Here is a 26,370-nt window from a genome sequence, read left to right as displayed (position 1 = left end):
TGAAGTTAAAATACCTAACCAGAGAATGGTGAAGTTAAAGTCACTATGAAGAGAGAAGGAGGAAGTTAAAGGTGTGCTTCAAGTCCCTTTGAGTCCCAGGGGACTGCTTCTCTCCCCAGGCAAAGTGGGAAAGTTTTATGCAGTGCTTCCTCATCCCAGAAATTGTTTAAACAAGGAGCACATGTGTCCTTTGCACAGCCCTCTGACAGTTCTGTTCACATTTGGGGTTTAGATCAAAATTAGATTCTGTTAAATTCTGGTTTGCATTTGGCTATAGGAGGCATTTAGATCAGACAGCCTCTGCTCTCCTGAAATATTCCCAAAAAGCAACATGATCGTGACTGGTTAGGCTATGATTTGTTTTTTTTATTTTTTTTTCCTTTTTAGTCCAGAGGATGTGTTCAGACAACAATCTACGTGTGTGTGAAATTAAGATCCATCCAGCACCCTGTAAAATATCTAAACTAAAAGATTAATTGTTAGCCATGATTACCATATTATTTATTGTTATTGTGTGATGTTGAGACTATGTTTGGAACAGATGGGAATCCAATTAGCTTAGTTCTGCCTTTGTCCGTTGGATGAAACATTAATTTCAGGGCCACTCTCCACCTTGTCTGAATAGCTATGAGAAAAGAAATATGCTCATGGAACTTTGTGTTTTTGAGACTGTTTGTCATGTGTTTTGTTTTCTCATGAAAGGACACTACTGGCTGCTAAGCAACAGAATAGCTGTGTTTACATGTACATTTATCTATATATATATGCACATACATACACAGACACAGGGAGTTGTTTACTCAAGGACAAGAGTCCTCAACAGACTGGCTTTCAACTGAGAGTAATTCTATTAATTAGGGCTGCAGATACCATCCCCCTTCTGCTTCCCCCACCTTACCCCTCCTTTTCTTTCCTCTGTTGCAACTATTACTATTTTTAATTAACGTGCCAAAATGTTCACTTCTAACTATAACAAGAAAAGAGAAAGACAAAAGGGCAGAAGCAGGGAGAGGAGCTCTGGAGAGAAAGACAATTTGTTTGACTAACCCTTTCAGAAAAAGACAGGCTTGTCAATGATTTCTCTTCAGGATGGTATCCCATAGCCAGGGGAGGGAGCAGAAAAGCTTTTTAATGGGGCTTTTCACCCAGCCAGGAATAATCATGCCTGTAGAGAAGTCTTAAAGCAGCCTTATTCTTGGGGGCTGTTCTGTTACACATCTCAGTGGTATTTCCTTTTTCCCTTTTTAACATCTCCTCCTTTTTCTTTTTCCCTATTTTTTTAAGGTGTTATGAATCCTTAGTCTAGGAATTATCTCTCAATCCATCTATATTTTTTGTGCTGTATTGATTATTAGGTTATTTCTCTACCACAAATCCCTATCCCTGGATTTTAAATGTTGCAACATTTGATGTAATCCCCACACTTCAAAGCTGATATCCAGACACCACAGTAAATATTTAGGGTTCAAGGTTGCTACTCTTTTCTTCATCTTTGAAAGAGTTTGTGATTAATTGAATACTTGTGAAAGGGGACGGTTATTAAGATGTTCATTGCAGAGAAACAGAAGTATAAAAGACAATACTGGGATTGAGATATAAACACAGCTCAGCACTGGAAAAAATGTTGATTGAAAATGGGAACATTTGGGTATGAAACATGGCTTTTCTTAGGCAATAAATTCTATGAAATACATGCCTTTATTATTGCTGTTTTATTTAAGTTAAAGTTGTCTGGGTACTGGTGAAATACCAGGGGAGGCTAGTTCAGGAAAGAAAATCAGCTTTTAACTAAAAGAATAATTGCTTTGTATTTACTAATGTTATCATTCTTCATGAATAATATTAATAATCTTAATGTTTTCCAGAAACTGGAAAAAATAGTTTGCTCATTTTAGGTTTTTTTGATTGAAAAAAATCTTTCCTTTCCTAAGCCTCCTCCCTGTCCCTTCCCAAAATATGTGAAGGAAATTAAAAACATCAGAAATTAGTGTGCCGTGAGCCCCATCCTTTCCAGTTCTGAGGAGATTTGAGTTTTTAAAGCTTCCAGCTGGCACCTACCAGCCTTTCAAGACGAGCTGTGGATCTGGAGCCCACTGCTCCAGAGGTCCCTGATTCAAACTCAGTGGCTTTGTCAAGAGGGTGGTGACTACTTTTGCACACACACAAATTGGCAGCTTTCTGAACCAGTGTGCGCAGAAATCCTTGACTCCTATTCATATGCATCAGGCAGTGTCTCTCATTTCAAATGACATTGGCTTATTTGACTTTCAAATGAGAAAACTAAGTATCGTGAACAGATGAAGAGATAATCAAAACATCTTTGTTCAGGTTTTTGGAAACTGGTTTTGAAAACTGAAACTCCTGAGCCATTCTGCCAGTTCTCACAATATTTTTATCATTAAAAAAACAACAACAACATTTGCTAATCGGTTCCCTAAATCTCCTGCCTTTAGAGGCATGTGAATTGGTGCTGATTCACCTTAATAATAATTAAATGTAACTTATGTTTCTATCAACCCATATTTGTATGAAAGCTTGAACAACATTCACTTTCAAATGGAGGAGAATTCAGAATCTGAGCTATTTCTAAGCCAATCCTCAGCACTGACAACAGTGTTGCAAGAGCCACCCTTGCTTTGAAAGCATTGGCGTAAAATCAAAAGAAATATAAAAAAGGCAGAAACACATAGTAGTGTAAAACCTTCCTGGATCAGCAGCTTTGATCCCTTACCACTGCATGAACTTGTCAAGGTTCATCTTAAACATGATCTTATATCTTGCTCCTCACTTTTCCATCTAGGCTAGGACTGCTTATTGTTGATGAGAGATAATCCTCTTCCTAATTTCTAGGCTAAATATATTCATAGCTGGTTCGTCTATTTCCTCATCCTAAAGAATTTATATTAATGACCGCTAATTGTTAATTCAATTATTCTTTGTAATTATTCTTAGCTATAAGTTGCATTTTCTGCCTCTTTTTGCATATTTGATTTATTATCTACGCATATTCACTCTCCAGGCTGTTTTGGTGAGTTGTGATTGATCAGCAAAATCATACAGTGAATGTGTTTCATTTTCCCAATTCAATAAGCAGACACATCTCTGTGAGAAAATGGAGTACTCATCTACCTTTAATATTTGAATATATGTCTTGGAAATTTGGGGTTTTCTTGAATATTCATTGCTATAGAGAACCATTTCACTGTTCACAGAAAGTGCACAAAATAGGTAAAGAAATTATAATCAGCTCAGTCCTGTCCTCTGAAAAGGGAACTTACCTTCTCACATGGCTTTTGCTGTGTTATCTTCTATAAATGACTGCATTTCAGCAATGCCATGCACAAATTTCTTATGAATTCAGTGTACTGTAAAGTACCACAGGACATTTTGGGATGTTGCTGTGGGTGTAGTTTGGTTGTGTCTAGACTGGTATTTTTTAAACGGACTCTAGGGAATGGAATATCCTCAAGATAATAGTATTTCATAAGGATGGGTAGATGCTGTCAAGATGAGAAGGTCCAGCACCATTTCCTAAGGGATTTCAGGGTCTTTGCCAGGCAATTCCAGAACTTCAGGCCTTGTTTGCTTATGTTTTGGTTTAATTATCTGGAGTGAAAGGACATCTTTGCTTTGTATTTGAACAGTGACACATCACCTGCCCTCTGCAACCTCAGCTAACAGCATTATCTCCTCAGGTCAAGTGAGAAAGGCCAGTGCTCTTGTTGCTGTGGGTGACAGGTTCAAACCCTTATAATCATCCATGACAGCACTTGTTATACTTCTTTTTTATGAGAGTTTTTCAACCTCTCTCTTTCAGTTCCTTTATACTGCAAGTCTTTGGTTCTTAGCTTTCATTTTACATCATTTCCCTCATCCCTCATCAGCAGCCTTGCATTTCAATGTTTGTGCGGCTTGAACAGTTTTCCTTCAGGATTTAACTCACATGCTCATGGTCAAATTTTCAAATCCATGGGGCTAATCTGGGTTTGAAGTGAAAACAGAAGTATGTTACAGTCCAGTGCAAGCACACACACAGACCTCTGCTGCTTGGCCTCTTTTTCTCTGGCCAGCAAACTGGAGAAAGACACAAACACAAATGCACACACCCCTAGGGCACAGACATATCCTGTTCCTTCAGCTTTATCTTCAGCATTATCAAAATTAACAAGTAGGCACCTTAATCCTGCTCACTCATCACAAAGCCCTCTTGTTCTGGAGGATCTGGATCCACAGCTATTGGCTTCTTATCTTGGAGGTGAAGTAAATAAAAGAAAGGCAGAGGAAAAGAAAAAAGATACCTTTCTACTCTTGCATAAGCTTCACACCAACCTTCTTGCTATTGATAAGTAGCTTAAAGTGCTGTTTGGAAATGAAAAAGTCACCTGGTAAGATAACCTTTGGCCTTGGCAATTCCTGGCAAATTACTGTGCATCTCTGGATGGGCACAGTTTCTCTTACTTTCAGCTTAGGCTGGGGCAAGCTGACACCCTGGATCACAGAGTGAGGTACCCCAGGGTAATCCCTTGCACTCACCAGTAGTGTTTTATCAATTGGTACTGGGCCTTCTCCCCAGGTTTCTTTCCTGACATGACTTCTGCGTTTTGTTTTGATTGGGGTTTCCTCTGCCAAGAGCAGAGAGCAGAGAGAAGGATAAAATGTGAGATTTTTACATTTTCTAGCCCAGGAAGGAAGGATGTTGCAGGAGCTGCACTGGCTGGCAGAGCTCCACTCGCTGGTACCTGGTCTGAGCTGCTGCATGGACAGACAGCAGGGAGATGTCAGTACAGAAGAGAGAGGAGATGCTGTAGAGTATGAGGGCAGTGGAGAAATGGCAGCTTTGGTGAAGGCTCTTCCCAGGACAGAGTGAGAGCATGGTTCTCTTGGGAATCCATGTGATGTAATCTTCCTGTGGAAAGTGAAGTTTGACCACATGAATTAAGCCTGCTACTTTGCAGTGGGTGAGGAGATTTTGTTGCTTGTGCCACTGCTCCATAGTTTTTCTCAGGAGGTGGTGTGTTGTTGTATTATTGTTGTATCTGCTGCTGTTGTTTTAATCTTTCACGGGAGATTATATAAAACAGCCTCTCCATGAACCAGAACACATCTCTGGGGAATATGATGACAGCATCCATATCTTAAAAAGCCATAAAGTAGAGACACACTGTAGAAAGTAGTCATTCCCAGTAATAAGTGCAGTATGACATCCAGGAAAGATACCCTATTGTGACAAGTTTGAACACTAGTGCAAATCTGGAGAAAAGTATCTTTAAAACCACAGATGTTGCCGTGCTTGTTATTTTAAAGGATTTTCCTTCCCCAAATTACTCCTACAGCCAGAACAAAGCCCATTAACCCTTGGAAGGCCATAGCCATTTGCTGATTCTCCCCAGCTGTGAATCTTAAAACTGATTCTTCTTGAAGCTTTCATCACATACATCCTCCCTTAAAATAGCAGCTCCCCTGCATTTTGAAGGACTGATACTTTGGTGAACTCCAGCCTATGTGGACCCTGACCTTGATGGGTGAACAAGCTGATAAAGGGTTTTCTTCTTCCCTGATCTCACGCAGAGATTAATTTCTGGACTATATATAGTAGATGTGAGGCCTGATAACAAGCTGTTTCAGGTCTTGCAGGAGCTGAGGCAGGAAGAGAGGCTAACCAGAGTTCCCAGTCACAGAGGGACAGAAGCAGCCTTCCACTCTCCATTTGCAAAGTATGCTGCACCTCAGAGCAAAACACTCATTAGCTATTGCTGTATTCATGTCTGGAGGTACAATCCTGCAGCATCACCCATGCTGCAGCCCACAAGATGGAGTGGGGAAGAGTTTCCTTGTTGTGCTACTCCACTAATCTGTTAGGAGAATTCAGGCCACTGAGCTTTAACTAGCATGGGCCACACTTTCAGAGCTGAAATGCCACCTATGTCCCTGCAGCTAGTTAGTGAAAGAACAAGAGACTCCCAAGCGTGATTGAGATTGCCTGAGCAAGGTGACATGCAGGATCCTCTTTAGAGCAAGTGAATGGAAAGCCCTGGACATAGTACAGGTCAGCCTTTCCAAATATGATGCTGTGTGCCTCAGTTTCCCCACTCTGATCAGTGTGCAAATTATGCCAGCAGCCACTGCCCTCAGTTAGGTTTTATTAATGAACTCCAGGACCAATAAGTCAATAGATCCTGGAGAAGTGTCACTATTACAGCCATCCATGACAAGGGAAAGCACATTCCCAAGCAGGGACAGTGTGGAAGGCCTAATGAACATTAAGCAGAGCACTTGTTCAGCACTGGCTTTGTCGCTGCTGGGCAGCCTTGTCCTGACAGAGCTCCTGTCCAACCAGGGACGTACATCCATTCATCATTAGTCCTAATGCAAGCTTGGGAGTTTTAAAGCCAGGGCTAAATCAGACCATCTTAATTTGCAGGCTTAATGCATTGCATATTATCCGTATCCTTCCTATGGGATTTATCTTGATTAAGTGCTAATTTGTAACTGGTGGTATACCCAATGAAGTGACTGATGAGAAGGGTGCCTGGGTTGAGAGTCTGTGTTTTGGCAGCAGTGCAGACTGGGGATGGAAACTGCTGTTCCCACTGCAGACAGACAGGGAGCACATTTCATGCCCATCCCCATCAGCCTCATAGGCAGTGTCCAGAAGGGTTTAGCTTGGGTTACTCTTCAGCTGTGCTGGCAGCCAGAGGTCTGCAATGGGACGGAGGACCAGTCCTGTAAAAGTTTCTGGCCATAGTTAAAAAGTCAATCCGTGAGCTGTTGTGTAGCCCTGTGTGGGCAGAACAGCGCAGCTGGGAAGAGATGCTCCAGATAACCAAGTGCAGGCAGCTTTTTGCACACCCTGACTGGCACATCTTCTGTTGCCTGTCGGGCTCCTCCTATCTGTGCCCACAGCTGAGCTGCCTGCCCCATCCCCTGCAGTGACAGGGGACACTATTCACCCTGCCCAGCCCTACCTGCCTCACTGCTACCACTCTGTGTCCACCAAGAACCAGCTGGAATAAAACTCTGAGTGGGTGAGACCATTTTAGACATGATCACAGTCCTGATTTGACCACAAAAATCTGGCAGTGCCTAACAGCAACATTAAAAAGTCTCTTTGAGATGGGCAGAGCTTTTCCAAGGAGTTGGGAAGCTCCTATTTCAGGATAATTTTACTTTGTTGACCTTCATTTTGGAATCAGAAACAAAGCTTCCACCTTCACCAGACACACCAAATCTCAGATCAATCTACAACAACTTGTAAATTTTACAGGGTTTGAGGGGAAGTGACCTTTAAGTAGAAATAGGTTCTCAACTTCTGCTATCACAGTGTTGGCATTTCACTAAAATAAAAGCTTTTATTTCATCTGGCAGTTTGGTATCTGAAACTGTGTCTGATTCTGTAACCACCTGCCTTCCCCCACCCCCAAAAATCATAAATACACACTGAATATGTGCCTTAAACAAGTCTTATACACAGAAACACACATACAGAATTCAGGTCAAGCTGTTTCATAGTCTTATTTTACAGAAGACTGAAATGAAACTTCACTCAAATTTCTCTGATGTGCTAATAGTAAACCCAGGGAAGGCATCCAAAAGTTTTAATTTATGTCTTGTGCTATACAGTTGCTCCCAAGCAGCTTTTCTCCTTTTGGTTATTTTTCCTAACGCTGAAAATAGTGGACACTTTCTCAGCTGCTTCCTTTTACTTGAGTAACTAATGACAGCATTTGAGGAGGAAGGGGGGCTTTGTGTAAAAAAGAAGTTAATTAATTTCAGGGGTTTTAATCTCTTTTCTTTTGTACCAAACTATAAAACAAAAATTCTTCGGGAGCCAGAACATGTACCTCCAGTAATCGAAAGAGAGGCAAGGATCTGACTAATAGATATTACGTTCCATTATATGGTCTTGAAGTCAATAAACATTAGGTTACCTTCATGCAGTGAAAAAAGACCAGATTTATTAAAAAATCTTATCTGGAGGGTTTGCATTTCAATAGGATGTGAATTTGCATATTTTAACAATAACCTCCCATCATTCTGTCTGATCTGTGCTCAGTTGGCCATACAGATCACTTTATCTTGAATAGATTATCACCGGTTTAATAAACCCTTCATAATATGCAGGTATAACAATGGTACTTCATTGGATAAAGAAGGTATTAAAGTTCTTTTTCTGGAAATAGGGGTGGCCCAGCTAGTGATTAACTTTATACCTCTGTACATCCCTGTGCTGAATACCGATTGAAGGAGAGTATTCCCATTATTCACATTCAAAATGGACCAGCTCTTCGGAGCTCCTGTTAACTCCTCCTTGCCCATGGCAGCTGTGCAGAGGTGGGAGTTAAAAAAGCCAAAGCTGCCAGGGATGTTATCTCCAGGAGTGGCCACTACCTGGAACATCAGGAAAAGCTGACAATCTTCTCCCAGGCTGAGTTTTTCACATGTGCAGCTTGATCAGTGCCAAGATGTCTTATGAAGGAGGCATCATCTCAGTGCTAGCTGGAATTAGGGCCAATGCACTGCTCAGCAAAGGGCTAAAAAGGCTTTTTAGGCAAAAAAAAAAAATCTTAGATAACCTGTTTTCAGTGAAAAAATAGCATTATTCTTCCTTGTGTCCTCTCACAGGCTTTTAATTACTGGCCACTTCCACTTTCCACACAGAAGTTAATTTTCCACTGGTTGTCCTTTACAAGGGATGAGTCCATCCCACAGCTCCCATGTCCCAGATTGCCATCTCAAAATGTTTGGTTGGGAGAAGCACACTCAGACCCTCGGCAGGAGCACCAAGGAGTCTCTGCCAACCCACAGGGCTGGCTTTTGCCTCCTGCAGTTTCCACAGAGACAGACTATTATTTACATATGCCTGCAGTTCCAGACTCCTGACAACCTTCCTCCTGAGACACAGGGCAGAGCATTAGTACCAGTGCAGCAGGGGCAAGTGTAATTTTCATGTTGTCCTGCAATCTTTGATTTCTTCATTTTTGTCTCTTTGTTGGCATTTGCACCCTGACTTGAAAAAATCCTGATACTCTTCCTCTCCCGGGTACCCAGGACAAAGCAGGCAGCTGTGAGAGTTAGCTGTGCACACACACACACACCTCAGACAACCCACAGGCTACTGTGGCATTAAGCCCGACCTTGTAGACCTAAATAAGAGATAATACTTGCTCAGGACCAGCTCTGTGGTCATGCAGGCCTGGGATCCGGGTCTACCTCACATCTGACCATCTGGGAGCATAGGAATAATGAATTTAAGGGCTGAGTGTGCATGCAAGTATGAGAAATAGAGAGTGTATCACACACACATTCCCCAAGACACTCCTGAGAGCAACTAGAACTTTTCACACTCTCTCCCTCTCCTGTTTTCTTTTTCTCTGCTCAAGCTGTGTTCGTGCTCGCTTTTCCAAAGCTCCCATCAGGAGCTTTTTGCTTCACAAGAGCCAACATGCCGTTGTGCTGCCTGACAGTGGGAGCACAGCAAGGCTAGTGAATAATGGAAAGTTATTGACCTATAATAACCTGGCATTATTGACCATAAATGATTCAGTTAAAGTGCACGTGCACACACACACACACACACACACACACACCCCACCTCACGTGAAGGAGCTGAATTTTGAATTTCCTTTGTTCAGCACTGGCTCAATGGAGCTTGTCACAGGGGCATTTTGGCCTGGCATGAAATTAATGTTAATCAAAACATCTCTGAGGATCCTCTAAATAGGATTATTGTGGGGAACAAGCACAATATCTGGAGCCAAAAAGCAGATTGTCCTGAGTCTTTACTTGAGGCTCCAGGAAAGCACAAACCTTTCATGAACTTCAGCATAGTTCACAGATTTTAAGGCTGAAGAGGATAATTTTCATTAAGCAGTTTGACCCCTGCCACAAGGCAGTCTAGAGACTAACTACCAGGACCAATAACCTGCCACCAAAGTAGAGCACAACATTTAGGGAGAAGGAAAAACATCTGATGTCAGACTTCCCAATTTCCTATTATTTTTTCTTTCTGCTGAGCCAGCTGTTCCCCTCCAAAGTGCTGACATCAGGTCCTTTGGAGTCACAAAGTGTCGGTCACCCTTCTGGAAAAGCGTACTCAGGGCTCATGCCTGGCCCCAGGTGCCCCTCTGGACCCACAAGGTCAGGCAGCACCCCCCACCCCCCCTGATGAGACCCCAACACCTTTCTGTACCTGAATGAAGGCCTCTGGAAGTGCAGGTGGGCTTGGCTGGGCCAGATGAAGATGGGAGTGAGTACCTGTTTAGCAGAGCCAGATTTCTGAGCCAGGTATAACCCCGGCCACTTGCACAATTGCCATATGCCCTCCTAAGATGTCCATGTTTATGTCAGCATCTGGATTTTGTGCCTGGCCCTTATTACAGAAACTTTCTGCCCAGCTTTTGACAGGTGAAACTTTGCAACTTGGACCTGTTCCTGATTATCTATCAGTGCTCTTCAAACAGCCATAAAAACTTCTCATTAGCTTTGTGGGTGCTGTTCCTTATACACAAAATAGCCATGCTCGCTGTGCCTGGCTTTCTTTGTTTTCTCAGGGACAGAGGGATGAAAGGAAGGATTGCTTTGGTTTCAGATTTGCCTGACTGGGAGCACTTGAGAGAGGATGCAAGAATAAAATTTTAACTCTCAATGGCGCTGACCCGTGGTAAGGGAGCAGCTATGAATTGGCATTTACAGAAAAGTGTCACAATGCAGGGATTCTTTCCTTTGCTTTTCCAAGATCAGGGCAATATTCTCCTACTGACTCCAGCAGGCAGTGGAAGCTCGCTCCTGCAGTCCAAAATCACTGCAGACAGACAATCACTGAAGTCAGAGGTGCGATCCAGTCTGTGTACTGAAGTAACTAACTTTTGAGTACATTTTAAGTACCTAATGAAGCAGGCTTCCCGGAGTAAATCCTTAATTTCTCCATCTAGGAAATTGGGTTTGCATAATTTAGTTGTTTAAATTTAGGCAGCCAAGGGCTCCCTCTGGAGGTCTCCAAGCAGCCCGTTCCCCTGCATGGGCATGGCCAGGCACTCACTTCAGAAAGGCAATTTCAAGATGTACCTGTGATTTCAGCACAAGCTGAGTCTTTCCATTCAGGAGATAAGTTCTCCCCCAAATCTTCCAAATTTTTCTGTAGTACTAGAGTTAAGTTCGGGGGCATGGCCAGCTGGAAAGGAAAAACTGAATTTCTCTCTGAAGTCAAGCAAGGCACATGATATCTAAGGTAGATCTGCTTGTCTCAGTCAGCAGTGGCAGCAGCACAGTGCTTTATCTGTATGTGCACACCATCACACACCTCTGCATACCCCAGAGACCAGCCCGGAATACCTGACTGTAGCAGGATGTGAAACAGCCCACAGCTTCTTCAAGGTGGGCAGAGAGGGGGATGCTGACCTCCTAGCTCCCTCATGGAATAAAACTGTGTCTGGGGAAGTTCAGCCTAAACTCTGGGAAAAGGTTCTTCACTAGGTGGGTGTCTGGTCACTGGGACAGGCTCAAAAGAGCACCAAGCCTGTCATAGTTAAAGGAGCATCTAAACAATGCTCCAAGTCATATAGACAAGTGTTAGGTACACTACAGTGATCATTATAGGTCTCTTACAACTCGAGATTTTCCATGATTCCATGGCTTTCAGCTCTGTCCTCCCTTCCTCTCTGTGTAAGGGACTTTTATACCAGCATTTTCCGTGCCTTCTACCTTGGATTCATAGAGCTTCTAACAAATATAAATTCCCCTTTGCACACACCCCATTTAATCAAAACCTTGCTGGTTTAAGCAGTCTGTTTTATTAAATTACCAACCTATGAAGCCATTAACTCAATTAGAAGCAGCAGTTCTGTAGTCTTGAACAACCAAGGGGTAATATTGCAGTGGTAGACGTTATGCAGGTATGGCATGTTATAATAACAGTGAGAGCTCATATAGCATCTTAAAACTTTACAATTTTGCAGGAATAGTATCTAATTAATCCTCACAATGGGCCCTGAAGGTAAAGATTACTGTCTAACCCCTTTTTCCATGGAGGAAACTTAGTGGGGAAGGAGATGATAGGTAATAGACTTCGGAAAAGCATAAAAGGCCATATCTTTCCACAGTCTGCATTCACAGTAAGAAGGTTTCCCAAATTGCTATTTCCTTCAGAGAAAATCAACACCAAGTGACCATTTTCTCCCTTTATTGTCTCCATATTGTAATGTGCAATGGGTTGAGTTAATTTTTTATTTTTTTTTTTAGAAGGGGTAGGGGTAGGACTGTAAAAGTAAATAACAGCAAAGTATTGCTAAAAGTTAATATTAAAACTAAATACTACAAAAATAAAGATGAAATAAATACTACAGAAATAAAGAAATAAATTGGAAAAGGAGCTTTACTTTGTTTGAATTTGAAAAAGAAAGAGACAGATTCTGGATCAGTTTATACTTTTAGCAAAATACTAAGAGGAAAAAAGAAGTTGAAACCAATGAAAATCAAATAATGTTTCTAATAATTAACATTGCCAACCATAAAGATGCATCACCATAAATTATCTCAAGCAATCTTGCATGATAAGATAATATAAATATGAGAAAATTTATTTTCAATTTTTTTTTTCTTTGAGTGTTTTCTTTGAGTGATATGTTGAGCATTAAGGTTTTCCTTTTATTTTGTAATTAAAATTCTTGTTAAAAAGTTGCTCAGGTCCAGAAGCTGAAGATTTAAGGGAAGCACCATATGTCAGGAGACTGATTGTAAAGCCCCAAAAGCTAGAGGTTCTGGCAGTGCTTGCAAGCAGGGTTGGATCAGGGTTACCTTTAAATGCAGAGAGGTTTGCATTTTGCCCTTATTCGAAGAATTAATGAGTAGTTTATTTAAAGTAGATGTTTAAAAAAAAAAAAAGCTCTATGATTGTTCTCAGTGGTGATGGCTCCATTTTATCTCCTTTCATATTTACACCATGTAGCACCCAATTCACACTGCAGAGAGAGAAAGTACAATCTGGCCCAAATTTTCAAATATGCTCAGCACCCAGTGGACCAAAATCTTTTAATTATCTGCCTGTGCATTTGAGAACATCCTGCATTTGAAACAGAAGCCTCCTTAAGCAGTGTGATGTCCTGCTCAGTTTCCCCCTCTGCATTTTTTTTTACTCTCAGCATCCCCTCAGAGACTCTCTCTGCGCTGTGATTTCGGACAGATCCTGCTAGGAAGGACAATCCTTGTTCTCCTCTGAGCTGGTTCAGACACGTCAGTGTTGCTTAGGGCTTGCTGCCCATCTACCCAGGAGCAGCAGAGCCCAGGAGCTCAGACGCACACACTGCAAAAGGTTCATGGCCAAACCATGAAAGTTTATAGCTGAACTCGTTGGTGTCTGAACAACGCTCCCTCGTCAGCCAAAGCACAAGCAGGGGGTGGAAGGAGGAGAGTGCTGCTGGATGCAGTTCCTAGTGATGCCCCTCTGCTTTGCCTCTTCCAGCTTAATCCAAGCTGGGCATTCTGTGTGAGGGAGTGAGGGGGTCAAGCTCTCAAGCAAGTGGGAATGGGGGTGATGAGGGAGGGAGTAAATAACTTTAAATAACTTGGAGCTATTGGCTGTGGTGCCAGAGGTGGCACGCTGCTTCTGGCCACTAACACATGTGGACAGGTGAACCTTTACACCAAATCAATCATCATATTTATTCTAATTGTATCGTAATAGTCCCCCAGGAGCTCAGTTCAAATGAGCTTGACATTATTAAAATTTTAATGCCCAGTTTTCATAGCTGAATGAATATTTAAAGGGTATGTCCCAGGCTTAAGTTATGATGATGAAGAAATTAATGGAATGTCTTGTTTAATGCTTTGGTACATGTTGATGCAAAGAAAAAAAAAAAAAAAAAAAACAGAAAGGAAAAGAAAAAAGTGGTTGTTCAAAGCAGAAAAGAAAGAAAGGCAATATTTAGGCATAATTAGAGGAGGACAGCATCAGTGAAGCATTAGTATCAGACACTAATTTTGTTGGATAGCTCTCAGCAGAGGGGAAATATTTATCATTCAGGAGGGGGGGGAAGGCAGGGTGCGGTCAGGGACCAGAGGAGAAGCAGCTCCAAATGAATGACAGATCAGAAACCAATCTCTGTGAGTCTCTGACCACATCCCTACATAGTGGAATGAGCTTGCTAGCCTTTGTTGCCTGCAACAGAGGGAGAAAATCACCTTTGTTACCCAACCAGGGTGTTTGTTTATTTTAAGTACCCAGATCAACTTTGAAGGATGGCATAATTAATCAGCGAGACTCATCAGTCTGGTAATTATGTTACAGATAATTGTCAAAACATAGGACCAGATGATACCAGTTATACATAGATGGGAGTGAGAGGTAGCTCCTTTTGCACTGGAGGGCCTGATACCTAAAACTGGTACAGAGAATTGCACTGAGAGTCTGAAACACGGAATGATTTTGGGGTTTTGTTTCAGTGTTTGGGGTCTTTTCAAGCTTTCCATGCTTTTCCCAATTCAAAAAATATTTGGGAACCTATGGATTTTTGGTTTTCCCCTTTTTGACGGCTCTACTAAAATTTGCAAGGTTCCAGCTTGTGCTTATTCATTTGCTTATAGAAACTGAGGACTAACTTGAGCATCTGGATGGGCTTAAAATCACACTGTATGCATTTCCTAGCTGTGAAGGAGGGCAGAAGAAAAAGTTAATACTCTTAAGTCCCTTCACAGAAGATTTTCTCTAAAGGGGCACTATCAAGATTAAGATAATCTTATTCTTCCTCTGAGTCTTTCCTTGTTTGTTTTCTTTTTTGTAAAATTATTTTTTATTTTCCTTTTGCCAGCTCAGGAGCTGCAGCCCTGATCCAGTGCACAGCTAAAGGGGCTTATCATCAGAACAAAGTGTTCACACATCTAATTTGAAGTGTGATTTCAAACCAGCTTAGACAAGTCAGTGGATAAGGTGGCATGGCTGCTGGGGGCTCTTCTGCTCAAATGTAACTTGTTTCAGGCTGTCTAGAAAAAAAATATTAAACTTTATTTGTTTGTTAATAAAACTGAAAGGAGAGCACAACCATAACACCTGCATAGAATAGGGATAAACCTTGGAAGCTCTTGTGCTTCAGAAATGCCAGGGCATTGTACTTGTAATAGCTTTAGGTCTGGGCCTCCTGTGGTCCAGAACTCAGGTAATGGTCTGCTCTCTGTTATACTGTACCAAGCAGGTGGCTTTAACCTTTGGAAAAAGGGAAATTAGGGTAGGAGGAAGAGAGTGAACACACTAGCCTTGAAAGCAGGACCAGTGGTGGAGGAAAAACACTTTCTGGCTCATGATGCATCTAGCCCAGTACCAAGTTAAACCCAGCTTGCAGTGTTAACCTGGTGAGAACCTCTTTCAGTTCTTGGGGAGGCTGTGTTTAAAGTCATGCTCTGAAGCTACCTGCACATTTAGATCAGTGAGAGAGCCTGTATTTCATGGTCCTGGCAGTGGGTGAAAGCAGCTAGTTAATTTACACAGCTTACTCAGTTGTTTGTTAAATGGCAGTGCTGTGGAAAGCATTTCTCCACAGGCAAAAGGGCTGGCTGTGGTTCTTATCTTTGTGGCCAGGCATACAAAGCTACAAGCACAGAAGGTCTAATCTTCTTGGATGGAAGGTGGCCAAGGTCTTTTTGCACTCAAAGCACTGAAGTCAATGGAGCTTGGCCTTGCCTAAAGTCTGCAGAGTCAAGCCAAGCAACCATTAGTGGCAAAGGCAACATTTGGGTCTTGCTTCAGAAGAAGAGATAAACCCCAGTGAGGGAAGAGCACAGCAGGAAAGTTCCAATAGCCAGAGGTCATGGGCTCAGGGTAAGGGAGAGACAAGAGCAGATGTTCATCTCCTAGTGAGGGAACAAGGGTTATGTCTACAATGCCTTCAGCAGTACAACTGTCTCTCTGACCTGACTGCTGTCCTGCCCGTGTCCTTGCCAAGTCATCCCCTGGGCTCTGTGTGACCATGGTGTTCCCCACATGCAGAGAACACCCCACCTGCCCAACAGACAGCAGCAGAATAACACCAAGAGCACCTATGGGACCTGGGATGTGAGGTCTGAGGGGGAGCTTTCGGCTGGGAGGTGCAGGCAGAGGCAGATCCACAATTGAAAACACCTTAGCTGAACACACACTGATCCAGGACCCTCAGCACGTGTTCTCATCACTCATTTAAATGCTGTGATGATGGACTGCCTTCATATGCTGGGGGACATTGAGTGCTCAGCCTAGAGGAGAGGAAGCTCAGGGGAGACCTTGTCACTCTAAAATTGGAAGGGGATCATTGCCAGGTGGAGGTTGATATCTTCTCCCACGTAACAAGTGACAGGACAAGGGGAAATGCTCTAAGTTGTGCTAGGGGACATTGAAGTTGGTTGTTAAGAAAAATTTCTTTACCAAAAGGGTGGTCAATCATTGGAGCAGACTGCCAAGGGAAGTGGTGGAGCCATCATCCCTGGAAGTGTTAAAAAAACTTGTAGATGGAGCATCTAGGGGCATGGTTTAGTGGTGGGCTTGTTAGTGTTGTATTAGCAGTTGTATTTGGTGATCCTAGAGGTCTTCTCCAACATTAATGATTCCATCATTCTATAACTATGCTGTCGGTCTGCCTTGAAGGAGTTTGGGATCACAGTGCCTAGGCTGAAAGAGAATGAGGTCTTTTTCAACTCAATACATGCTAAGTTTGTATTGTTAAATACAATTGAAAAAGTTAGGGATAGAGAAGAATGATTTTCAATAGAAAGTGTATGGGCACAAATTTGGATTCAAATTATCTTGAAATAAACTCAAGAGGGAAATTAGAAGATGGGATTGTGGAAGAATTTTCCCTACTGATACTAGGGAGGAAGGGAGGAAAGGCCAGCAAAAGACTGACTTAGTTTTATATTAGAATTTGATGTGTTTATGAACAGAACTTCACATTGTGGTTGCTCATTGTATCAGCAGGGAATGAGATTTAATGAGCAGCATGTTCATTCAAGAGTTATACATCTGCTGTCAGGATACACATAGAAATAGACCTTTCTATGTAGCTTAGCATGACCAGAGGGCCAGTCCTGGTACTCTTTACATGCTGGAGAGTACTCACTAAGTGTTCAGGGACTTCTCATTCATGTGAGGGGGCTGGGGCTACAGACACATTTTCAAACATCTTCATCCACAAGACACCCTTCGTTTCCAGGAAAGAAAGGTCAAGTGCAGGAGCCAAGCAAGATCCATGGGTGCAATAAACACCCATCTGGGTGATCAGGACATCATCTTTCTGTCCTTAGTCACTAAGGTTCTGTGTGGCAGCACAGTCTAGTGAGTGAAAATAGACCTGTTGAACACCATTTTTACAGTGTGACTGCCCAAAACTTTACAGGATTCTCCTGCTGTCTCATTCACATACAGATTTGCATATGAAACAATATTTATAAGATATGAATACTAAAAAATAAATAAAAAGAAGAAGCAAAAAGTCAGTCCTGCCTCTCTCATTTTGGAAAATGGGGCTTCATTCCAAGCATCCTGCATTTTGTCCTCAAACATGCTGAAGACTGAGTTCTCCCTTTACCCCACACCACTTCATTTAAAACCAGAGACACCATAAGATTGAACACTACATGCTCAGCTACCCCAGGAACAAACCAAATTATTTTTTGTATTGGAAAGCCTCTATTTGCTTATTACTACAAGATCTGTAGTTTCTTCAAACTCAAAACTGTTCTGTGAGGAAGAAGTTTTGTGTTTGGAGCTGCAGACTTGTGAACGTGAGCATGAACTGAACTGGAGCCCCTCTAGGTTCATCTGTACACAGGAGAAAAGGAGAAAGATGAATCAATAGTCAGACAGATGGGTTATAATGTTTTTTATATGATATATAGAAAACACTCTCAGAGAGCAGGGATGGCCGGTAGCGATCATTCTCAGGGGTAGGCACCAGAACATTGACTGATTTGGAAAGGTCAGACCCTTCAGTGGGTATTTTTTCATATTTCACACATTGCCATTTCAGGTCTTCTCATCTGTTGGTGTGCATATCCATGGCACATCTCAACAGGTGGGGAAGAGGGTGGTGGGAAGGAGTTAAGAGTCCTTTACCAAAATGAGGTTTGGGATAGTCATTTCAGAGGAAATGCATTACAAGCAAGGTAAACCTATGTGATTTAGTTTGATTTGTTTTCTTAAACACTTTCTAAAATACTTCCCTTCCTTATTCTTTCATTAATCCAACATTGTATCAATCTGGAGTGCCCACAGTAAATGTGGTTAATGTGTAATTACACATCAACCCATGCAAACACGACACTTACCCCTATTCCCATGGGGATAGATTTCTCTATGTATTACAGCTGAAATAGACAAATACAGGAGTCTACTTGCACAGCTAAACTGTGGAGAAGAAACCTTCCAGATTCTGTAGCTTTTGGAGAAATTTCCATGAGCTGAGCACCTGAGCCCTGACTTTGTTGTTTTTCTTCAGAGAAAGGAGATTGCTTTGGATTCATGCTTATGGCTATCTAGTTTAGATCACTGTAATTCAATTATGTCACTCAGAATCAGGTACAGAGTGATTTACTTGAACTTTGCAATTACACATACACAATTCAATTGTAGGTGATTTTCCTGGCTTTTCCAACTTTGACACTGATATACTTTGCATTTCCTTAGGGCCCTCTATCAGGGCAGATTTTGTTCAATGCTTTAAAAATTATGACCCACTCCTACAAACACATTCCTGCCAATACCTTTGCTCACATAAATAGCTGCATTGAATTCAGAGGAATTACTATTGTGCACATGGCAGACTCAAAAAAGACTCATGGCAGATTCTGCTGGCAGAAATGGTAAAATGTAATTCTTCATAGTGTTTTGGAGAGAGATTTTAAAAAGAAAATCTTGTTGCACCAAAGAAATAAATAGTAAACATATTTTCTGAAATTTTCAGAGCAGGTGTTAAACTATTCCTAGCTCCAATTAACATCTGAGCTGATGACATCATATGTCATGAGACCATCAAGAACTAATATTATTTTTAGGGAAGAAGTTGCTCTAGGATGGTTTTTTTTTTTTTTTCATGAAGTTAACCAGCAACTACAGAGATGTAGGAGTGCCCAATTAACATTTGCGAAGACCTGCTAGGTGGCATCCTTCATGATTAGGTTTCAGCTGAGTTTCATCATTGATTTAGGGGGCTGATGCCTGAACAATACTAAACACAACAGCACTGAGCATGAAGAGTTTGGTACTTGCTATTATGTCTGTCCATATAATTCAAGCATAGAAATGATTAGAAGTTTGTTAGTTTGTTTGAAACCAGAATTTAGATACTTTTTTTTCCATCAACCATCTTCATAATACATGATGATATCCTTATGTAGAATAAAAAGCTGAGAAAGAGACAGATGCAATGATGTGTCCAGAATCACACAGAAACCCAGCAGAGAGCTGGAAACAGGCCTTGTCAGGGGTTAGCACTTCTTCCTTTTCTACATTCTTTGGAAAATTCTGGAAACCTGAGCAGCAGAAATCCTTTCATCATGGTTTTTGATACAAACCAAAGCCCCCAGTATGTCCTCAAGGAGTATTCAATTTTTTTTGAGACATCTAAGGACAGTGAAACTATTATTATTATTATTATTATTATTATTATTATTATTATTATTATTATTATTATTATTATTACTACTATTACTATTATTATTATTATTATTTAGATGATCACCAGAATATTCTTCCATGGTCCTATAAAGCATACAAGCTCTAGAATAACTTTTTATCTCCTGAAATGACATCAACTTTAAGCACAACCAGCAGATTATCTCCAACATACCTGTCTTCTTGGTCATGATCTTCCTAACTATTAGTGGCATTTAATTCATCTTCAGTAATCTACTCATTTTTCATTTTTTCTTCCTGTCTCAGAGCACATTTTAAGCTGTTCAGGATATCTCCATATTTTTCAGGGTTTCTTTTTTTCCCATTTCTTTTTTTTTTTTATCTCTGTTCATTCTCAAGTAGAGTTTTAGATCTACTTGAAAACACAAGGTACATTGATGAGCAATGAAAACGTGGGTGAGAAAAGAAGGAAAAGGATAGCAGGAACAGTGAGAGGAAGAAAGATGGAGACAGTGAGAAATCCTCTGTCTCTTCTTCCTACTCTTCTTTCCCAGGTGATCCTTCTACCTGCTCTAAATTAATATCAAAGCCAGAGGGAGCAGAAAAAGGTTTGTGGGGGGGAAAAAAAAACGACAACCTTAGGAAAAGAAAAATCATGATGCGGAAAAGCGTCTGTCCCCTGTCTAATTCCTGCAGTGGCCTGTAGCTGATGGTGCTGAGAAAAATACAGCAGCAAGCTCTGACATTTCATTTCTGTGGAGAATTGAAAAAGGGCTTGCTATAATTCATCGCTTCTTGTAACTCAAACCCTTTTTGACAGGGGTACCTGCGCTGTCTTTTAACAGTGGCACCACAGTGGCTGTAATTGGACATGAAAAATGATGTTGTGTTTCTACTTGCTGGGAGAATTGGGGTGGGGGTAGGTGGGGCAGTGGCAATTTGGTGTGAGACGGTGACTTCTGGCATAATTTGGATGGGCTGTTTTTTGGCAAAAAAAAAAAAAAAGGAAGGACAATCCAAAATTAAGGATATGAAGAATATCAAGTATGATCACCTTGCCTAAGGTTTGAAAAGGTGATAGTAAAAGTGATATTCAGCAGAGAGGAACATGCAATGAATCACAGGAAAATGAGAAGTGTGATGCACATGAAGTTCTAGCTCCACCATCAACACAAATATTTATGGCATTTGTGGGAAAAGGACACACAACCCCTTTTCCTGAAATAGGCTTACACACAGCTGCAGTGGTACTTCTTCCCAGAACAGATGGGGAGCCTGAGCCACAGGCTTTTCCTGACTCCACAGAGGGAGCACAGTTGTGACTAAAACTCTGGTGTGCCTCTCTCTCACCACTTCTTTGAAGACTGTGCCTATATATGTAACCAGAGATCCAAATTAAATTATTTGGCTCTTGCCTAAATCTTTGTGTCTCAGTGGTCCTCAGCACATCTTTGCTACAAAATTGTAGTCGAGCAAAGCACTTCAAAGTAAATTCCTGGCCAAATGGGACTCTGAATCATGAATGAGGATAAACATTGTCCTGATTTATAATGGTTTTATAACTATAGAGCATTCTGGTACCATAAAGTCAGACATCTCCATATTATGGAGAGAATAAAAAAATTTAGTCAGGTCTTAAAGGATGGTAGAGAATTTAAAGAGGAGAGAAATGCTTTTGAGACTAACAAATAGTAAAACAGTTTACTCCTTTCTGAGTGGTATCCCAACAGGGATAACACAGAACAAGGAGGCATGGTCATATTTCAAATGAGAGCACAAAGGGCACCCATGAGCAGAGGAAAGAAGGACCATTGAAAGGACAGGAACGTAGAACATCCTACAGGAAAGCCTAACAGAGAACACTCACTCCTTCTACCAGTTCAGATGCTGGGTCAGCCTGCCCTAGGTTTTTTCCCATGTAGCCAAATAATTTTTGAAGCCCTCCAGTGACAGGTTTCAATAACACCTTACAGCCATATCTGTAATTCTACAGACCCCAAGTTGATTTCTAGATTGTATTAATCAGATTTTCTGTCTGGCAAATATTCTTTCTCCTGTCACACTCTCAGGATACACCAGGACAGGACAGATATTAAAGCTGTCCATTTCAGTATTTACCCAAACACTCTTCAGAAGGCTGCATTTTGGGGTATAAACTTTGGTTTCATACCACTTAATTTATGGCAATTTCCAGAAAAAAAAATAAGCAGGGAACTTGAATATCTGAATTCCCTTCTCCCCAGGAAAGCATTTCCCCAGACTGAGGAAGTTCTGCCATTTTATTTCCCCACTTAGCCCTTTTCTGGTTCCTGTGACAAGTCCTTCCTCCCAGAGTGTCTGTGAGAAAAAAAAAAAAAATCCATAGATGGAGAAAGGAAACTTAATTATTTTCCTCTCAGTGTTTCTCCCTATAATTGGTGTCTTTCATGTCAAGATGATCTCAATTTGTATTATGGGCTCCGTTCAGGCAGCACTTTCTCTTTGGTCTATAAAGAAATTGTCAAGTGTATAAATCATAGTGTACATTAAATTACACTAGCCTTTTACTTATTAATTTCCCCAGTTTTTTCTTCCTTTGTTGGATGCTTGTTCCTTCACTCTATTTTTTATCTTTCTTTGGGATTGACTTATTTTTTCTCACTCCTCAAGCTCAGAAAAACAGAAACAATAACAACAAAAACAATAACAGCAAAAACACCAAAAACAAAACAAAATAAATTAACAAACAAACAAAAAAAACCCAAAAAAGCAACCCAGAACAACCAAACCAAAAAAAAAACAATCAAAGTCCAAACAAATACTTGATTCCTTTCATTTTTGCCAAAGGGTCTGATAATGTCCTCTGCCTTGTATAAACTCACTTCATTCAACTCAAAAAGAAGGATGAAGTCTGTAGATTTTTTCAAGGTTGGATCCAAAAGTTACTTGAGCTCAGTGCAAGTTTTCATGGATTTTAGCATGCTTCAGATCAGTACCTATGTGGGTAGATTTATGGATGTTCTGCACCTCAAGGCTGTGTCCATTTGGACTCCAGACTTTGCCTCCCAAGGCTGAATTCTGCACACCTGCCATAAATTCCTGGCTTCTGTGGCTATTTCTCTCACTGACTGCTTGGGATGCAGGTTCTGCTTGTCTTGGAATGAGCACCAGGGACCACTGACCCCCCTCCCCTGACCATAGGAGTTGGATTAGCCGTAGGGTCCACATCAGGAACCCATAATTTGTAATAAGGATGCAAGTGTTGGAAGTAACCAGGTCTCAGTCAGACACTGGTACATGGATGGTCAACACCAACCTGCTGCCAACACCAAGAGTCAGAGGTTGGGCAGCTGAGGGAAGCAGCTGGGTAATTTGGCTTCATTGTCCTGCACATGAGAACAAAGACAGGGATCATCTCAGCTAAGTCTAAATGCAAAGAGGGACAGGCAGAGAACAATAGGGAGGAACTGGCACTGCAAAAGGCTGTTCATGTCTCAAACACCAAGCTTAAGAATGGCTTAAATTTACACTTTCTGTACATTTGGAGTTACATACTCTCCTCACCTGTCTGATGTCAGCTCTTTGAATGCGTGTGAGCTAGCTGCTCACACGGGTGTCAAGGAGCCCTGTGGCAGGATATCTGTCCTGCTGATGCTCCGTGTATCACCCCTGCCCTGCTAATATCCTGTGGTACCCATGTGAGCAACAGGTCTCTGCAGTGGCAGAAGCAAGGGCTGATACAATGTTTAATTCTTACCTTTCTTTGTTGGTTTTAACACTTCAGCTGTCTGGATTTTGTTGGATGATACAGGCATAGGGAAGAGCAGAAACTGCTCAGTAGCATCTGTAGCCATGGATCCTTCTCTTCCAGAGTGTGAGTCTAGCTGCAGTCAGTTTATGGATAAGTACATTTTCCTCTGGAGACAGCAATACAGCAGGATCTGCTAGGCTCTTCATCATCTTAACCTACTTGTCAGCCAGCTTGATAACTTGTTATTACTAAATATGTGTGTAAAGCAATTAGAATAAATCTAAGTTATTATGAAGCACTTTCCAAAAAAATAAAAAATAAAAAGGCAAAAATTAGGCAAAAAAAAAAAAAAAGAAAAAAGAGGTGAAATAAACTAATATCCTTGCTGCCCAACCGTGATTAGCCACAAATAAGAGATGGATATTATTCCCTGAAGGCATCCCGTGACACTCATCAGCCAATTTGTGGTCTGACTTTTTTGGGAAGACATATGTTAGGAGATTCCTATTGCCTTCTGACCTCATGCTCCTTGTGATGCTTGTTTGAACGTGTACTTTCTTTGTTGGCTGACAAATCAAAAAAGATATTTTCATTCTGCTCAGAGGTGGTCACACATAGAAAGATATTCTGAATAGTCCATCTGTATGGGGTATTGATTGCTGTGTGTGACAAGGAGTATGAGGCAGGGAGGGGATTTCAGATTAAATTCTTAGCTGGTTCTGGTCCAATCTGCACCTCTGGCTGTTGACAGGAGTGGTATATCCTCATCCCTGTTCTTCAGGCACCCATGAACAGTCATGTTAGGGACTGCCAGTGAAGAACATTGTGAGCATCTGTTGCCCTCTCTCCTGGGAGTGAGAAGCTCTGGGGATACTGATGGTCCCAAATGATTTTGTTGAGTGAGAGGGATAATTTGAATAACAGAAAACCTATTCACAGCACAGTGGCAAGGTTTTTAAACTTACATATATTGTGATATGAGGAAGGAAAAGGATATGTGAAAAAGCAATAGGAAGAACATCTGGTCCTCAACTCCCAGAAAATTCTCAGTATGCAGCACTCCTGAAGCATGTGGATAAATAAGACCCAAATCCCTCTCCCCAAGTTTGAAATGGAGGCTGCATGTTACACATGAATATCCTACTGAGCTAACAGTAGAAGTGGAATTAGTATTTCAATTTCCTTTTCACCATGCCAATCTCAAGAAATTTTTGCAATTTAAGTTTCACTGATCCTGATATTCTGACAAGGCACTTTTTCTCTCACGTACCAGTGTTTCCAGAGGAAACTATTAGAAATTTTAAAAGTGACGTTTAAAATTTCATGACCTGTGTGAAATGAGTCAGATCCCTCTCCCAATGTGATTCAACAAAGCCACTGTCAGGTAAGAGGAGTGGCACTGATTTATTTGCCTCAGACCAAGCTGCAGCCTGCACTCCATGGTTAGTTCTTTGTTTACTAATTGCTTTTTTCCCCCCCTTGCGGAGTAAATACTGGTGCTAATTATGACGCGCAGTAAAGAAGCAAAGCAAGCCTCTGTATATGAATGTCTGACTCCTCCATTAATTACATGCCTGTCTTTGTTCTTCCTTACAGATGAACAGACCGATCCAGGTGAAGCCAGCGGACAGCGAAAGCCGAGGAGGTAGTTGACTGCATTGCTTTCAGCCACAGTGCTAAATATAATTGTTGTCTCTGGCTTCTCTCAGGCAATGTGCTGATCAATTAGTAACGTAATCACTGCCAAAGAAATTCCCTCCGCAGCAAAGATTCTCTTTATTAAATCTCCTTTACTTCGTCACACTTTCCTCATATTCAATTATTATTTGATTTTAAAAGGCAGGCAGGTGCCAGTGATAGCCTGAGAAACAAATAACTGCCTCGTTAAGAACTGAAGCATCAGACACTGACTTAACAAAGTTTAACAGCAGTGGACAACAATGGAGGGTTTTTTTCAGACCTTTGCCAGCCTGAGCTGTAAAGGAGTTTAATTTGGTTAGGATAAAGCAGATATTTTATGGTTTCTCTAACCATGTTGTTTCTGCTTGCACTGAAGCAACTCTACGTCTGGAAAAAGCAAACTCTGAGCTGGCGGAGTTTTCTGCACCTGTATCAGCTTATGTGGATAAACCTGTTGTGGAAACTGAAGACTTCTCTCAGACCCAGGGAGTTATTCAGGATTTGCACAGGTGTAGCTGAAATCAGGAGCTGGTATTTTGCTTTTCCATTCTACACAGTGGATTTGGAAGGCTTTGTTAAGTGATTGTTCAATAGATCACCAGTGATGAGGTGTTTCCTGTAAAAGGTTTTTTACCTGAACTGATGTGGTGATACTTCACCGTATTCTTCTAATAGGAGCCTGTTTGTCAGATCAAACACACAGATCACTGAGAGAGTGTGAGATGGTCTGTTATGCTGGATAAATTACCATCCTGCTATTTTTTTCTTGTATCTGTACATTTATATATATACACATACATATATATATAATGACATGTTCTCTTCCTCTCCATCCCTATCTTTTTGTGAGAAGAATAGAGAGCCTTTTCCTCATCTTTTCCATAAAAACCTCTAGTGCTTATGTATCAGATAAATGTGGGAGTAGATTTTGTCATTTAGTAATGATGTGGCTCTTCTATGTCTGAAAACTCTTCAATTTCCACCATAAATATAAACTCTTCTTCATTTGTAGGATGACTATCTTTGTGCTGGCATTAGTGGAAATCTCTGGCAGCAGCTACTTAAAAGGAGAAAAATGCCTCACAGACAAAAGGCACCATGTTCTCTCTCTTTTCATTTGAAAGCTGTGGATTTCAGGGACTTTGCCTGTGTCAGTGTGAGGCTGAAACTCTCCAGTGACTCAAGTCATTGGAAGACTTTGTACGTAGCTTGTAGTTAAAGGAATTGTGTTACAGGCTGGTGAAACCACAGGTCTAGAAAGGTTCTGTAAGGAAGGACTGTGATGCCATATAATTGAACAACAGGAGAACTGAGTGCTGGAAAAAGACCAGAAATCTCAGGGATAAATATTGCACTCTCAGAGCCTCTCTAA

At 41.3% G+C, this 26,370-nt stretch overlaps 1 protein-coding gene across 16 annotated transcripts in view; it reads left to right on the top strand.

Annotated features, from left to right (window-relative positions):
* The window catches only part of CELF4 (CUGBP Elav-like family member 4), a 709,508-nt gene that overhangs the window by 368,608 nt on the left and 314,530 nt on the right, over positions 1-26,370 (top strand). For all 16 annotated transcript variants that reach the window (XR_002869810.2, XM_023944018.2, XM_023944019.2 and 13 more), the window contains exon 3: positions 24,915-24,963. Coding sequence is in view for 15 of the 16 variants with exons in the window: in XM_023944018.2 (XP_023799786.1) it covers positions 24,915-24,963 (49 nt within the window). In the remaining variant the exon portion in view is untranslated. The remainder of the gene's footprint in view (positions 1-24,914; positions 24,964-26,370) is intronic.

Source organism: Cyanistes caeruleus, chromosome Z (genome assembly GCF_971803275.1).
Source record: "Cyanistes caeruleus chromosome Z, bCyaCae1.hap1.1, whole genome shotgun sequence".
Classification (NCBI taxonomy): domain Eukaryota; kingdom Metazoa; phylum Chordata; class Aves; order Passeriformes; family Paridae; genus Cyanistes; species Cyanistes caeruleus.
The sequence above is the reverse complement of the archived record's forward strand: the minus strand, read 5'-3'. Positions and strand labels throughout refer to the sequence as shown.